This window comes from Carassius auratus, chromosome 31, assembly GCF_003368295.1.
Source record: "Carassius auratus strain Wakin chromosome 31, ASM336829v1, whole genome shotgun sequence".
Taxonomy (NCBI): Eukaryota; Metazoa; Chordata; class Actinopteri; order Cypriniformes; family Cyprinidae; genus Carassius; species Carassius auratus.
In genome coordinates, this window is record NC_039273.1 from 5,622,647 (window position 1) to 5,640,353 (window position 17,707).

Below are 17,707 nucleotides of genomic sequence, written 5' to 3' on the forward strand. Positions count from 1 at the left end.
AATTCTTTCCAACACAAACTCTCAAATTACATACCACAAAACAATTTTTTTTTAATGATACAGAAATAAAGCCTACATACCTCAACAGCATAAGGAACACTGAAATAAAAACAGCAATTCTGAGAAGTGGTATGAGGACCTCTTGGAACATTGGAGTATAGAAGAAACTCAGGATCACTGAGACTCGGTCGCCACCTTATGGACTGTTTCATGCAGCAGTCTTTGTAAAGCTCATCAGCTGACTTTAGTCAGCCATTCACTCTGAAAATTAATAGGCATAATCCTTACGTAAAAGCTTTTGCGTTCCCTGACAATGAGCTTTAACACAAATACTCTTGGCATAGAAATCAGCCTCTTTGGCCAACATGTGGGTATGAGATATAAACAGTCAGGAATTGACAGGCCTTAGATTTGAAGTAATTATTAATAACACTCTAAATATGTATTATATTTATTGTTTCGTATTTATAATATATTTGGATATTTTATATTTCATTATATTTGTAGCATATATTTCTTTAATTAAAAGTTTTCCTTGCATGCTTTGTCAATAATCATCACGACAAACTGTCATTGTTGTTATTATTGAATCTAAATACCCATAAAGCAAAATTGTGTATATCACCTTCCTTCTTATATTTAAAAGACATAGATCAAGTTGAATAGCTTTAGTGCCCCACCTGTCATTTGGCAAACACGTCTACAATGATGTATACTTCGTCATCAGAAATTAACATGAAGACATCACACACACGCACACACACAAACACACCCTTGATCTCTAAAAATGACTGAGCAATAAAAGATACACCTAACATGATTCACATGATTGACGTCTCTGAGCATTCTAACACATAGTCAATTCCAGAAAATTATTAAGCGACATATATTAAATGTATGTAAACATTGTCTGATGAGTGAAAAAAAGGGAAGTATTTTGTATTTAGGGGAACTGTCCAGTGTTTGACATCTACTTTTCAGATTATTAATTTGCTGGCAATATTTTGAACTATTTCAAAACATATTAAGAAACTTCTGCATTTTAGACTCTTTGAGACAGTGGTTTTAGGTATTTTCAGTCTTTATATTTAGTACGGTTTCACAATATTTGTTTATTCTTTCTATAACTATTCTTATATATGTTTAAATTTGTAACCACAAAAAGGTCAACTTCCGTCAACTGTTTGGTGACCAGCATTCTTCAAAATACTTTTGTTTATCTTCTTTTTTACTGTAAACAAACGAAAGAGACTCAGACATGTTTGGAACAACTTGAGGATGAGTAAATAATGACAGAGTTTTCCTTTTAGGGTGAACTAACCCTTTAAGGATCTGCATCTGGCGGTGTATTTGACTAAACATTTGCAACATTGTTATAGGCTATATTACCACCGACCTTTTTTAATATTGTAAATTTTAGATTTTTAAAAAAAGTTACTTTAGTTTTAGAACGGGTTGAGATTTTGATCTGACTGATCCATTAATCGTCATGACGAGCCGTCATGTTGTTTCAGTAAACAGAAACTGCTTATAGTCATCGTCAGGTTAAGTCATTTTCAGCTATTTCTACGGCACTTTGACTGTAGTTTTCAATTTCGTAATGAGAAGTGACGTATGTTAGGGTTTCAGTTGAGTATTTAACTTCTGTAAACTAGGGCAGCTCATCACACACTCTCGTCAGGATGTGGACCGCGCTTCTCCTGCTGGGACTCGCTGTTCTGTTGCTATGCACGAGACGCACGAGGTGAGTCCGAACCAGTCCGACCAGCTCCTGAGGCTGACAGACGACACTTCAGCTTTACAAAGACGCCTAATTTATTACGAATTAAACATGTCGTTTTTTGCAGACGAAGAAATGAACCTCCTCTTGATAAGGGAATGATTCCTTGGCTCGGTCACGCGCTTGAGTTTGGAAAAGATGCTGCTAAATTCCTGACACGAATGAAACAAAAGCACGGCGACATTTTTACCGTGAGTTCTTGTTAAGTCACGTTTTGGTCGAGTAAAATAACACGAGCATTAATAAATCAGCAGCCAGCCATAATGTGCAGCTTGTTCTCTTAAGGGGAAGTTCGGGAAATATTTAAAATTATTGTATACTGTGTGTGTGTGTAATTTGGAGTTTGCTTAAATAGTTAAAAGTACAAATATTGTATACATTTTCTCTCAATTTAGGTCAGATTAGAAGAATATATATATTCTAATTTGACCTAAATTATGTATAACTTAATACATTTGCATTAAATATTGTATATTATTATCTATAGTATGAATTTTTCATGCAGTCATGACTTATGAATGCAAGGATGACTTATGACATTCTTGTTGTCACAATTCTGCAACTGTGAGTTCCAATATTAGTACTTTGACTTTATATGTTCATACTTGCAGCTAAGATTTACAGCTACAGTTTCTCCTAATGGTACATTTTACTGATGCATTGGTGCTGATTAGGAACTGAATATAGGGTCTGCAGAATATTAATATTAATAGAATATAATAAACTAGTAAACGTCACATTTATAAGAATGAACACAATGTAGCTAAAGCAATTATTCCAGTGGCCGGTTGCATGTTTAGACTAATCTTAAAAAGTAATTCATCTAATTTTTTTTTCTTTGAGACTGGTCATAACATTTTTAATTCATTTATGAAACGGTAGATTGGTCTTATTTGTATTGGAAAAGTAGGAATGATTCCCCCTTGGCAACCGCTAGTTGGTCTGTTAGAGTTGGGCCACTTCAGCCCTCTTAACTTGAGGCCCTTGACAATCCGAAGTACTGAGGAAATGTCCTGAGCTGTGTTTCTCAAATGCATTGTGAGCTAAGTAGATCGTAGGGACCATTAGTGGCAGTGATTCTACACACGCTTACAATGGTATTGGGAAATGCAGCCCTAGCCTTTAACATACCCTTATTAGGCTGTATTCTTTTTACATATTTATCTAGATATTGCAACTGTATAATGGTTAAGATCACAATCTTGCTCTCAATCATTTCATTTCCTGTGCCAACTTCCTTTGACGTTTTTTCAGCACTAACCACAATAATCTAATGTGAAGCAGGTGCGTGCAGCTGGACAATATATCACTGTTCTACTGGACTCAAACTGCTATGATGCTGTCCTGTCCGATGTGGTCTTGCTTGACCAGACCAGCTATGCTCAGGTCCTAATGAAGAGAATCTTTAGTCTGAATCTGCCCAGTCACAACCCTGAATCTGAGAAGAGAAGGGCAGAAACGTAGGTTTCTAATTATGATAAATCTCTGTCATTTTGAGAATTTGTTTTAAATCTTTTTAAGATACTGAATAGATCCTTTGGTAACATCAAGGCTGACATATCAATTCATTTGAACCATATATAAATGTGTCTGTGTGTGTTTGACTAGGCATTTTCAGGGGACAGCTTTGACCCAACTCTGCAGCACAATGCAGAACAACCTCCAGCACCTTGTGACTCCTTCAGAAATGGGCCTCAAAGTATCTGAGTGGAAAAAAGATGGACTCTTCCATTTTTGCTACAGCTTGCTGTTTAAGTACGCCAATCTCTAAAATCAACATGCTAGAAACCCTCTGAAATCTGAAAGAGCTGTTTCTCACAAGAAATTATTATCAGATTACAGAATTCACCACAACTGCAAGTTCAGCTTCAGAGCTGAGGCTAATTTTCTCACACTTAGTGAGCTGAACTCTAAATCTCAGTTGTCACTTACTGATAACCGTTTCATAATTTACTGTATGGCCGTAATTGGAGCTAGTACTTAATGTAGAGCATTAACTGTTATGAAACAGATACACAAATGCTTCACTCATGCACTTATGAGTATGTAGGGTTAATATTTAGTTTGGAATTCATTCTGTACCCATCAACAAGCCGAGAATGTCCTACCCAAAAGCTGGAACAATAATTATGACTCACTATTGTAGAGATAAGACCTGATGTCATGTCTCCACTAGGAGCAGATTGGTTATCTCATGAATGCCTTCAGGTCATGCAACATGGTATTTTGTGACAGTGGTGAAAAGTAAAGGCTTGAACATTGTACTACAATTTTTTAAATTCTGGAAAAACTTGATTTCATGGGAATTTTTTTTTTAATGCTGTATAACCTCATTCCTCTTACTTTATGCATTTCATTTTTATCTACAGGACTGGCTATCTCACTGTGTTCGCCACAGAGAAAAACAATAGCGCAGAACTAGCAGAAATGTTTGAGGCGTTTCGCCAGTTTGACAAGATATTGCCTAAACTGGCTCGAACTACTGTAAACAAAGGTAATTCTGTTTCATTTGAAAGAAATTGCTTAGAAAAACAGATGTTCATTCATTCATTTTCATTAGATGTTATTCATATAACTAACCTGTGTTTCTTTTATATACATGCATTAGAGGAGAAACTAATTGCAAGTTCAGCACGAGAAAAACTGTGGAAATGGCTGACTCCTACATGTTTAAATAGAAAGTCAGAACACCAGTCATGGTTGGGGAACTATGTACAGCAACTGCAGGATGAAGGCGTTGATGCTGAGACTCAGAGGAGAGCCGTACTGCTTCAGCTATGGGTCACGCAGGTGAGTTTCTCCCTGTGTCTGTCACCTAGTTGTCCTTTCACAACACATACAGTATTTTTCGGACTATAAGTTGCACCTGAGTATAAGTCGCATCAGTCCAAAAATACATCATGATGAGGAATAAAAAACATATGTAAGTCGCACTGGATTATAAGTCGCATTTATTTAGAACCAAGAACCAAGAGAAAACATTACTGTCTACAGCCACGAGAGGGCGCTCTATGTCTTCAGTGTAGACTACAGGAACACTGAGCAGTATAGAGCGCCCTCTCGCGGCTGGAGACGGTAATGTTTTCTATTGGTTCATTTCTCTTGGTTCATTTCTCTCGGTTCATGTCAAATTAATTTTGATAAATAAGTCACACCTTATTATAAGTCGCAGGACCAGCCAAACTATGAAAAAAAATGTGACTTATAGTCCGGAAAATACGGTACTGGCAAAAAAAAACATAAAATGCATTGCGAAAAAAAATAAAATTCAGGATGACGTGAAAATAAACATACACTATCATTCAAAAGTTCAAGTTGGTAAGATGTTATTAAGAGAAATATTTATGCTCACCAAGGCTGCATTAATTTGATATAAAACTACAGAAAAAATGGTAATATTGTGAAATATTACACTTTTTAAAAATGTAAAATGTAATTTTCAGCAGCCATTACTCAAGTCATCAGTGTCACATGATCATTTAGAAATCATTCTAATTATATTGATTTGGTGCTCAAGAAATATTTCTTTTTATTATCAATTTATAACAGTTGATGCTTACATATTTGTGGAAACCACGATTTTTTTGGGATTATTTGAACAGAATAGCATTTATTTGAAATAGAATTATTTTGTAAAATGTCTTTATTGATCCTATACTTTTGAATAGTTATGTACTTAAAAATTTTCCTGTTCTTTTTCAGGAAAAGTGGAAAATCATTTATACTGCCATGCCCCAAAATAGACAATAAACCTTATGGATTCAGAAGGCTTATAGTGCTTTTTTGTCTATTTTGGAGCTCAGCAATATAAATGACCTCGTTTTGTAATTCACAGTGAAAACTGAAAAATAATATAGGGTTGAAACAATAGAAACTATTGTGTAAAGTAGTAGTTCATCATCATGAACATTAGGGTATACTTTTCCTTTAAAAATTCCTTTTGTCTGACAGCATGCTTAATCACTCAAAACTACATAGTAGTGACACAGTGATACGTCGAGGTTGACATAGGAATAGGCTGTTTTCCACTAGTGATCTCACTCTAAACAAAAGACTCTGTCATCTCTGGAATGAGTGAGTGTGTGATTTCACTCCAGTTCCACAGAACATGACGAGCTGCTCAATGCACACCTGAGACGCCATAGCCTGAGGCCAAACAACACCTACTGAATGATTCCTTTGTAACTGAAGGGAATTAGGCAACGCAGGTGTGGAAGCATCCCTAATATATATACAGTGCATTTGACAGAATTATTACACGCATATTAGAGAAATTTGAATCAAGCTTGTTAACGCCATCACATATAAAATGTCTCTCTAAACACCATGAGGCATAATAAAAGGGATTAATTCACTCAACAATAATAGTTTATATGACTACAAAGATGAATTGAAAGGGTTTGAAATGACATTTAAAATTAAGAAAAAAAATTGTAATACTGTATAATATAAAATTGCTTGAATTGCAACGATTCCTTCATTTTTTTACATTTTGAGTAAGATTTATATATCTAAAGCCATCATGCAGCAATTCTCTGTTTAAACCACATGAGAGCAGTATAACTATTAGAGAAACAGCTTCAGTGCATAATTAATGCTTATATGATTGTTTCTCATATTTAAGGTTAAGGATTTGAATAAACCACTACCAATAAGTATTATGCTTTGAAGCAGAACTCATCCATACTTTGGGATAATTTATAATATAATAATAATTAGTTTGGGGTAATTTTTTTATTTATATATCAAAAACTTTGAATATTAGAATGATTTCTGATGGATAATGTGAAGAAATTGATCCATTATGTAGGTGTATATATATATATATAATTTAATTTAGCATATTTAGGTTTAACTGTAATTTAAGGAATGTTTTTGTCCTCAGGGAAATGCAGGCCCTGCTGCATTTTGGGTACTGGGCTACTTACTCACCCACCCTGAAGCTCTAAGGGCTGTGATAGAGGAAATCCAAGGTGGCAAGCACCTCTGTCCAGAAGAGAGACGGAAAAACACTCCAGTATTTGGTAGGTCACATAAGAGAAATTATTTATATCATCATGTAATATTTACAGAAAATCTTGTGTATTTGTGCATATTTGTGCTATAATTTTTTCTAACATCCTAAATCCTACAGACACACCCATATATATCTCAAGATGGCAATTACAAAACCAATTCAATCATATTTCAGTGAGATGAAAAAACATTTCTGAAATCTGTTTTTACAGACAGCGTTCTTAGTGAGACACTGCGTCTAACTGCAGCTGCTCTCATCACTAGAGAAGTGAAGCAAGATAAGAAGATTCATTTAAGCAATGGGCAAGAATACCAGCTCCGACGGGGCGATCGGCTGTGTGTTTTCCCCTTCATCAGCCCTCAAATGGACCCACAGATCCACCAACAGCCAGAGGTGCACTTTCAGACTCTAGTTCCATCCTAAACTCAACCAAGCGGAGAGATGAAATTCACTTGTGGCAGAAATCATTTCATTACATGAAGAATCTGGGCAGATTTTACATAAATTTGAAATGCGTATTGATTTTTTAACTTTGTCAAAAATAGGTGGAATTGAAATAGAATCAAGCACTTAACGTACACTGCATTATGTAACGGCCCCAAAAATTTTCATAGACTTACATTAAAGGTACCAAGCCACATCTAGTATATAATAACTTTCCACAGGCAAATAACAATCAGAAAATGAATATATATAAATAACTAAATAAAATGATACACAGTATATTTAAATGTAATTTAATTTAACACATTTGCTATCAGAAAATGAAAAAAAAAAAAAAAATTATAAAAAATATATTTAACTTTTCACACTTTATCAACCACATAGCAACAACCCTATCATGTTGTTGAGTTTTCAATTTGTAATATGAATTATACACACACACAAACACACACATCAATTATAACATAATTTTGTATTTTTTATTTTATCATTAATAAGATAAATTTAATATATTTATAATTTAATTAAGTTAAAATTCTAAAAAAAAAAGTACAATTCAATGCTTAGTTCATTGTTTTATTAACACGTCACTTGTTGTTATAACCCAAACCCTACTTAGCTTGAAATTTATAGACCTCCACCATTACGATCAAGCTTGAATTAATTTCTGCACAGGTCCAAGGGTTAATCTAGTTAGATATCTGGGATTAGCCATTCAAATGCTGTCACTGGCACAAAAGACAAATAGGGGGAAGGGGCTCACAGTTTATAGTCACTGCTCCTACTATCTGTGAGAAACAGATGCTCACACCATACACAAGGCTTTGTAGGCCGAAATGCTGACATTGCAAACCGTAGTGCTGTGTATTATCACTGTGAACTAAAGATCTGATCCAAGCTTCCATGTCAAGCACACTGATTAATAGTGATTTGATTAACAGCACACTGAGATGTTGTTCCTGCAAGCAAACATTAAATGTGTCTCACAGACATATCACAAGAGCGCAGTTTCTTGCTTTTCAGTGTTTCATCAAGACAATCCAATGGTACAAACATCAATGTAATGTATTAATTTTCACCAAAAGACACAATAATAAAAATGCAAATTCTGCTTGTCTTTTCGTAATGTTACAGATGTTTCAGTTTGACCGCTTCCTCAATGCAGATGGGACCGAGAAGAAGGACTTCTTTAAGGAAGGGGTGAGGGTTAAGTGTCCCTCCGTGCCCTGGGGGACCAAAGACAACCTGTGTCCAGGACGCCAATTTGCAATTAGTGCAATTAAAGAGTGCGTATAATAGCATTAAACTTATAAGGTGCGGTCACATTTACCATTGCAAAACCCAATAATTTCAATAAGATAAGAAGCTTCATACATTTACAGATTAATCACATGCCATACTAAATATAACATGGATGAAAATGAAGGAAAAACTTGCTGTCTTTACAATGGCATGCATTGTATAAAAGTCCTAGATGATTTTTACAAATGTTTAATTGAGTTTTTCTCTACTAAAAAGTTTTTTTCCAGAAATATGTTTCATCAGCTAAACAATTGTTGTTGTTAAACAACAGTACAGTCCATTGAATGCACCATTCCCTCACAGCCTCATTTTCATTCCTGTCTAAAAATTAAATATGGTGCAACCCTAAAGCATATGATCAAAGAATCTTTTTGTCTGTGAATTTATTACCAAAATTTCACTAATGTGACCGCATTTTTAGTCCTTGTGTTATAATTTAAATACATCCATTAATTCAACCAATTTTGTTTGTCTGTTAGCAACTAAAGTATAATGACATTTGTGATTATTATTTTTCCAATCCCTTTAGGCTTGTGTCCACGATCTTGACTCGTTTTGACCTGGAACTGTGTGACAAGAATGCAAAGCTGCCATTGGTAGACCCTAGCCGATATGGCTTTGGCATTCTCCAACCTGCTGGCGATCTAGAGATACGCTACAGAATAAGATCTTGATTAATACACCAAATCTAAAGGAAACTGTACAGATAGCAATAGGCTTTTTTTTACCACAGTGTCTTGAATACTTATCGCAACAATAAATATAGTATTTTTTAAATTCTGGTTTTATTCATTTCTCTCTCGACCTGATGTCATTTTTAGGTTTTGAGGTTTTTATTATCCTTACATTTCTGAATATTTACCACTTTTCTGAAGTTTTTTTTGTTTGTTTGGTTTTTTTTTTGGGGGGGGGGGGGTTGAGAGACTCAAAGGCCTGAAATAACTGCCTAATTCAAATGCAATTCAATATGTTTTAAATCCCATGAAAAATACACAATTGCACACACTTGTTTTTACTTGGTCAAAGACACATAGGTTAAACCATGATCCCAACCCCCCAAAATATCTAAAATCTAATTAGATATAATTCTTCAATTTAAGATATGTATATATAGATAGATAGATAGATAGATAGATATATAGATAGATAGACAGATAAATAGATAGAATTATATAATTTAAAAGACAGACAAGTCGGTCTCAACAGATCATGTAGTTTAAAATGTACCCTTAAAATAACTATGAAAGATTGCCTGAAATTCAATACAAGGCCTTCTGAAATGTGATAACTATAGACCAAAGAATGTGAGCATCTCAGTACAGCTGCTGTGCTTCACCATGGTAAAATATTAAATTAAACTCATAAATTCAAGGAGCTACAGCTATGGCTGAACTGACTCAGAGGTTTCTTTGAGCACTGCTCTAAAAAGCGGATGTGTTTCAAAACGCATATGAAAAAAGGGGCTAGTTTTCAGTAATGTCCACTCTTCAGACGCCATTTTTACACAGGTTACTCGTAACGACAGAAGGAACTGCTCCAAGAGCCTCTTGGTGCTGGGTGGCAAGGGTTAAACGCGCCGTCTCTCTGCCATTGGGCGGTGAGACTACGGAGAGCCAGCCATCTGCATGGAAAGCAGCTGTCGTTTCACGCAAGAGACGTTAGACATAAGTGAACGAAAACAGTGTGGATTCACGCCAATACTTGTTGATTTGTTTCCATAAACAAAAAGCGGAGAGACATGTTTAAGTCTGGAGAAGAACGAGCTGCAGTCTACTGGCTTTATTAAAACGGCGACGTTTCTGCGTTTTCCCAAATTTAATTGCTTAACTTCACACCGCTGCCAGCAATGAGTCTTCACAAATTAAGGTGGGTGGTTTTTATAGATTTATTATTTTACCTATTGTTTTCTCCTTTTTTACCGTATCCTTAGGTATTATTGATCGTTTTGAACATTTCTACCGAAAATCTTAATTGGAAAAGTGTGACATGTTGTGCAGATAAGCTATAAGCTTTTACTAAATAATACTGAATTGCACTTACACATGCCATACAAATAATAACAGTTGCATTGAGGTCGTAATGTTGTTTTGTGCCGTTAACATGTCTAAACATGCCTTTTTTTCTATACATGATGCAGGATCAATACTAGTGGATGCCATCCCTACAACGTTTAAATTATATTTGAATGTCTTTAGAATAGCACTTTGTTTATATGTTTTGAATATGTAATCTATTATAGTCCCCGCTTTGCGTAATTAGCGTCACTTTTTCCTTCAAGACGATCAATGAATCACATCATAAGCGCAGCTGCATTGATACATTGATGTCTGTGGTGACCGCCTGATGCAATTAGTAACATTTTATCCCAAAAAAGACGTGCGACGCTCATAAAAATCCATTTTAATTAGCTTCGCAGTATAATAAAGGCTTAACCAAAATGTCTATCATGTTCCTCTTGTTTTGCATGTTGTTGTTGCTGCAGCTGTACGGTCGGGGTCCAGCCGACGTTACAGTTAACACTTTAGTTACAAGGTATGGAAATTCAATATAAGCTTTTAGTCTTTTACTGAATAGTTGATGGGGTCTTTTAATCTTCTGCACAACAACATGGATATTAACGGCAGAGATACTGAATGTTGATGATTAGATAGTATGTTCCTTTTACAGGTGGATCGCGTACGTTCCAATAGCCTATATTTGGATTCAAATGTTTTTGTTATCTTTTGGGAGTTTATAGAGACAAACGGGCGTTCAAAAATTGCCAGTCAGGACAGCAGCAGGCGATTCAGCACCACGATAGTGGACAGCGACATGTCGGGCTTTGGGATTTGTAAGGAAGTGAATTACTGAGATAAATCTAAACGATTCTGGTTCCTTAACGTTTAAATTAGCACTTCAGATTCATTAAGTAGCCTATTATTTAAAAATATAATTGCATTTACTGCCCTTAACAATATGTTGCCAAATAGGCCTGTTTATGACTTTTCGGCATAAATGCAACACAGTTAATGCTCGGACTATATATTTTGGATTCCCTAAAAAGAACCAGCTCAGACTACATTGGTTGCGCTACGTTACTGAATCAATGAAAATAACCGACTATAAAGTAATTCATTTAGGATTTGAACCTATATTAGTCGTGCTATTAATGATTCGCTGAAAAGAACCGGCTGGTGGAAGTCATTTGTTAGGGAATCAGATTACACTGGTGGTGCTACATGTTTTTGATTCAGTAAAAAGAACCGGCTCATAAGAGTCATTCGTTTGGGAACCAAATACCGATCAGGATGTAGATTCGATGTCAACACTAGCACGATCAGGAGCCCTTATCAGAATCCAAATTGATGCAAATCACTCAGGTATTCTTAACTGAAATAAAATACTGATTGCTTTTTTAATTATTTTCATGACTTTTGGTTCCCAACCCTATTCATCAGCCAGACTTTTAATAAAATATGCTTCTGCTAGTGGCAGATTTAAGAATTTATTTGTTTTGCAGGGATAAACCTTAACAGAGCACTTAACACACATCATAAAACATGCAGCTCATTTCTTGTTTCTCTTTTCCTCTTCAACAGCCCAAATAAAAAGAAACAGCCCAGAGAACCACTGGTAACACCGCTTGTCCCATGGCCAAATTCATAAGGTAGTCTGCACAGAAAACAAAAACAAAACAAACAAAAACAAAATGGATAAACCCTCCGCAGGAATGAGTAAAGTTGGTTCTCGCTCGACAGCCTCTCTGCCCCCAGAGCCTGTGGATATAATCCGGAGTATGTCGTGCTACCGGCGTGTCAAACTGAACGTAGGGGGTCTGCCGCATGAGGTCCTGTGGAGAACCCTGGACCGACTGCCGCGCACACGACTGGGAAAGTTACGAGACTGCAAAACTCATGAATCACTCATGGACGTATGCGATGACTACAACCTAGAGGACAACGAGTACTTTTTTGACCGGCATCCTGGAGCATTCACGTCTATATTGAACTTCTACCGCACTGGGAAGTTGCACATGATGGAGGAAATGTGTGCCCTGTCCTTCAGCCAGGAGCTGGACTACTGGGGGGTGGATGAGATCTACCTGGAGTCCTGTTGCCAGGCGCGGTACCATCAAAAGAAAGAGCAGATGAACGAGGAGCTCAAAAGGGAAGCTGATACTCTGAAGGACCAGGAGGGCGAAGAATTCGATAATACTTGTTGTTCAGAGAAAAGGAGGAAACTGTGGGATCTACTAGAGAAACCAGGCTCATCTGTAGCAGCCAAGGTACAGCACTATAGACAGCATCTTATCAGACTGATTAATAGGCTAAGATTCAGACATATGAACACATTTTCAGGCCAACTTCTACAATAGTATGCATTAGTTCAGAGAGAAAAGGAGACCCGTTCTTAATTCCAGCTATTATAAATTACACATCTTAAAAAAAGAACAAGCTGGTTGGCAAAAAAAGTCTTAATAAAACTCTTTTCCCCCAAATTAAATATGCTTTACATATTAGCCTTAATGCACTTAGCAAAATAATAAAAGCAGTCGAACGTCAAAAGTTAATAATAATATTTCCGAATTTATCATTTAAATGACGAACTGAAAATGGAATGAAAAAAGTTATAATGCCTAATAAAAAGTAAAAACTTTCCAGAAACTCAAGTTTATAAATACGTTTTTTTTTTTTTTTTTTCGCAAAATCTTCCATTTTCGGTCACTATTTGGATATGGTAAAACACCTACAGATGTATCAGAAAACATCTGGGTCATTGTAACTGGCCAAAACATTAAAATCAGGATTAGGCATAAATATCTTCAGAATAATTCATATATTTGAATATTGGCTGAGAATTGGATGGATATATGTAAGGCTCAGAGGAAGACAGGATACAAGAATACAAGACTCCTTCACCTTACAAATGATTGTCCAAAAGCAAAAATGCAATGAAATGCACATATTTTGTAAGAAAGTGTGACATGCTAAAACAAATCAAATCAGCACCCCAAAATTATTAATAATCATACTGGATTTCATACAACAAATATGATGCAGTGCAGTGTAATCAGACGTGTCAGAAACAATAGCTTTCCAGTAGCATTCAACATTGTGCATCAAACATCTTCATCTGCCAAGAAAAAAAAAACACAACCTTCACATAAGCATATATCAACACTCGATTAGCTTAAAAGGGAAATGTAAAAAGTGCAGTTCAAGCCTCTGGACTCTAACCAAGTTGTGGCAGTCGTGTAGTCAATCACAACAGAGTGGCACTGCCGTGCCTCTCAGATAATTCAAAATGTAAAATTTCCATGTAAACATTCATCAATCACAGGTGCAGGTTTGACACTTATTTGTGTCTAAAATGGTTTATGCTTGACATCTTTGGTCTAAAATCAATAAGAAAAGCATCTTGGTTGCATGGTATTGTTAGAGATGCAGTGCCTATCTTTAAACTTCGGTTTTCCCTCACCAGTGGCAGTCTATTTTACTTGCTCTAATTCCATAATTGTGTACCTGTGCTTATATATAGTCACATGGGATTGGGAGGGACAGTTCAGTGACTGTCCTTCCTGTTACCAGGCAACAGAGAGATGACTCTATCACTTTGAAAGCTTAACCTCCTGGCTGATGTAGCTGATGTAGACCATTGTTTTGGTACACTTGCACATATATATTTGTATTCAAACAGTGGAGGATGAAGTACCTGAAAGCCACACTTAGGTACAAGTATAGATATCTTACCTGAAAATGACTTTGGTAGAAGTTGAAGTCACTGATTAGAATATTACTTGAGTCAAAGTTAGGTATTCCGGGGTGCATTTCTAGTACAACGACGTAACTCACTGATTAACCACCATGGTACAATACATTGTTATGGAAACGAACTAGTCAGTCACAACTGTTTCCAGAACACGGTCGCATCTCCATCGTTTGAACCCCATTAGTTCAACAATTTAGGGCCATTGTTAATGACATCACACGCATGTGGTGGAGTAATAACTTCTGCTAATTAATTGTTTCGAGATTTCTGAGATGCTTTTGTACTGAACATGTCACCTGATGACTAATTTACAGTTTTTTCCCCCTGTCATTTTGCTTTATTTGATGTTTGATTCATCTTGGGTTTCCTCTTATGTCATACTCTGGGTTTCCCACACTCTTCAAAAACAGAGCATATCGAGGACGCGATAAAATGTATTGTTTCAAATGTAAACATATTGAAATAGATTGGAAAATATAGATTGTACTGCATGTTAGCTTGCTTATTGTGCCCAAAAGTATAATTTATTTTAGACCATATTTCTAACTACAGTAACAAGAAACTATGCTTCTAACCACAGGCTGAGAGCTGTAGTTCCTACCACGTATGTTTGCGATGCTGTTTGTGAATGTTCGTTTGAAATATGGTTTCGGGAAACACTGAATCGTTGAACTATGTTGGTAACAATGGAACTTGCGACCATAGTTAGTTAACAATGCTTTTTGGAAAACTCACTCCAGAATAGTATTGAATAGTAATGAGTGAGTCACTGAATCACTCATCCAACCGATTCACTCAAAAAGCTGATTCATTCAATAAATAAACACTATCCTGTGTGTTGCTCAGAGATGCAAAATAGTACTGAGATCTTTGTTTGGAACAATTTTCATAGGCAAAATTGAAATATAAAAACTTGAGTAAAGTACAGATTCTCCCAAAAAAAAATCCACAAGTACTTTAAAGAAGAATTATTACTTCATTACATTACACCACTGTATTCAAACAAGAACTGAACAGAGTCAGGCTTTTTGGCTTTTTCCTCTTCCGTCTCTCCCTCCCTCTGTCTTCAAGCTCCTTCACTGCACCTCTGGCTAAATGTCAGGGAAATGTCACATTAATTATCCTCCATGAGACTTTGTGTCCCATTCTGTTTTAAGCCCCTCCTTTTCTCCCTCTATTCTCACTCGAACAGGCTCTGTCTACGTCTGTCTCAAATCAGATTTTGCTGCATGGCCCAACCACACAATAAGATTATGTCAGACCGCTGTCATATCATTGCAAATTACCGCCTGGTCATATTTCATAGCTAGACTTCACCTTTTTGGCATTGAAGTCCTGCATTACCATGCTATTTAGTGGATGATAGTAGTGTACTAATTGATGGTGTTTAAAAAAATAGAAGATGGCATTTGCATTAAGTTAAGGACCTTGTATTTAGCTTCAGACAAGAATGCTGAGTAAGTAAATGTTGTTTTTGATTCAACTGTACATGCAGTTTATCACGTAATAGGCTCTCTATTCAGTGCCATTTATAACTGGTATTGATAAACTACACTGTAAATCTAGGTTATGCATCTGTAATCTATGCATTTTTAACACAAGTCTTCAATATGTGCATAGATGCCACAATGTCAAAAAAATAGCTGTAATATTCATAGTCTGTAAAAAAAAAAAAAAAGGGTAATATGATGGAATTTTATACATTTATTTTTCACAGATATTTTCCGTATTTTTTATTTGAAGATTTAAGTAAATGTTCATAAACAGTGAATGTCCTAAATGTTTTTCCTTTTGCTTTACATATATATATATATATATATATATATATATATATATATCTAGCATGAAAATTAGAATGATGACATAATCATTCATAAGGATTTTAACTGAAATTTTAAAAGTTAACAGCATATGAATATTACAGTATATTGTTGTAATTGTTGTGCCTGAAGGACCCAGACAGACAGTCTGCTGATATTAGAATATTTTCCACATGTAAGGAATTACAAATCATCCAAGATTAATTCCAGTTACAGGTGGTGCTGTGAGTTCATGCTATAAGCACAAAAAGGTCAAGACGGAGTACTTAGCAAATGCTCTTTTCAAAAAGTCCATCCAAAAAGCCCATCACGTATATGGAAGACCCACAGTTGTGACCCAGCCCTCTGCCTGAGGATGTGGATATTTCCTGATTCTCAGAGATGTCACAAAACACCAACCTTATTTACTATCTCCATTTCATATAAAGGGAAGTAATCACTTACTGGATGTGGTCAGGGACAGCCAATGTCCTTCCAGAAGCCCTTGCAGCATTGAGATAATGGCAGTTACCTTCTGGTTTGCAAAGCCTTCAGTGATACTAGAGAGTAGATACGGGACATTTACGCAGGTCTAATATAACAATGACTTATTAAAAAATAAATAAAATAAAAACATATGGCACATTAAAAAAACTTTGAAGGTGACCCTGTTTATTGTGAGAAAGACAACTTTTTCCCTGTTTTAGTTAATACTACTGCAACTGTTTATGCATTATGTATGAACATGCATTTATGCATTATGTGAACATAAATATTATGTTCAAGGGACATTAATTCTTATGAGAGATACAGATAATAAGCCATCCTTTCTATCAATGCAACATTTATGAGGATATCTGTAAAGGTGTCTAATGTCAGGGTGGCTAACCCAAAAATAGAAATCAAAGAAAAGACACCACTTTTTGTGACCAGGGCTGGAATCAATTCCTTTAGACAGTTCAGCTTATAAAAGTTAAAATTATATCTCACTGCATTAACTGATAGGACTGAATGAAGTGAAATGAATTTGACATTCCTGATAATATTTCTAAAGCTCCACCCTGTACCATTAATCCAGTAGTCAAACAATGGCAAATGAGTAATTTGTGGGATTTATTAAACTTCACTGTTTTTGTGTAAGAGGTTAATTTAATAATAGGTCCTGGTATCAAAATTAGAACTATAGCTGGGTTTGATGTAACATGATTTGAACACTGCTGAAAGTGATAACTGGTATAATGCACTGTAAATATTACATACAGTTTCAACTTCAGATTTAACCACAAAAACAGCATCATGTATGTACTGAAATACTATTTTTGGATTTAAAAACATTAGCTCTGCTCAGAATGATCTTAGATGATATTAGAACACTTTTAAACAACTAGCTACACTGCTTCAATACAACAGTTCTATAAAAAAGAAGTTGAAGCTGCGGTAGGGAACTTTTGACGCTCTAGCGGTTAATAAACAGAACTGCTTGCGTCTTGTGGAAGAACATCGTAGCCGGAACTACTTCTCTCTGTTTATGTCTATGAAGAATCACAAAGGTACTGGGTTACTCCGCCGCGGTACCCCCGAAGCAATCTAAAATAGTCCGAATATAAACACTTATTA

The 17,707-nt window shown here is 35.7% G+C and overlaps 2 protein-coding genes across 7 annotated transcripts in view; both read left to right on the plus strand.

Moving 5' to 3' along the window:
• The first annotated feature begins 1,500 nt into the window (after positions 1-1,500).
• On the plus strand, positions 1,501-9,317 carry LOC113050312 (prostacyclin synthase-like). The gene is made up of 10 exons (XM_026213154.1): positions 1,501-1,744; positions 1,848-1,971; positions 3,065-3,240; positions 3,389-3,535; positions 4,150-4,274; positions 4,389-4,570; positions 6,666-6,804; positions 7,009-7,190; positions 8,376-8,527; positions 9,073-9,317. Exons 1-10 carry the CDS (start codon positions 1,683-1,685, stop codon positions 9,215-9,217), a joined length of 1,434 nt encoding a protein of 477 aa, XP_026068939.1. The 5' UTR covers positions 1,501-1,682; the 3' UTR covers positions 9,218-9,317.
• Positions 9,318-10,057: 740 nt separating this feature from the next.
• The window catches only part of LOC113050313 (potassium voltage-gated channel subfamily B member 1-like), a 33,765-nt gene continuing 26,115 nt past the window's right edge, over positions 10,058-17,707 (plus strand). The window contains exons 1-4 of one of the 6 annotated variants that reach the window (XM_026213159.1): positions 10,058-10,409; positions 11,026-11,075; positions 12,122-12,189; positions 12,281-12,807. In XM_026213159.1, the coding sequence (XP_026068944.1) occupies positions 12,319-12,807 (489 nt within the window). In that variant the 5' untranslated portion in view covers positions 10,058-10,409; positions 11,026-11,075; positions 12,122-12,189; positions 12,281-12,318. Of the gene's footprint in view, positions 10,410-11,025; positions 11,076-11,254; positions 11,374-11,825; positions 11,903-12,121; positions 12,808-17,707 lie in introns of those variants that run through there. The other 5 variants (XM_026213155.1, XM_026213162.1, XM_026213157.1 and 2 more) reach the window with 5 other exon arrangements.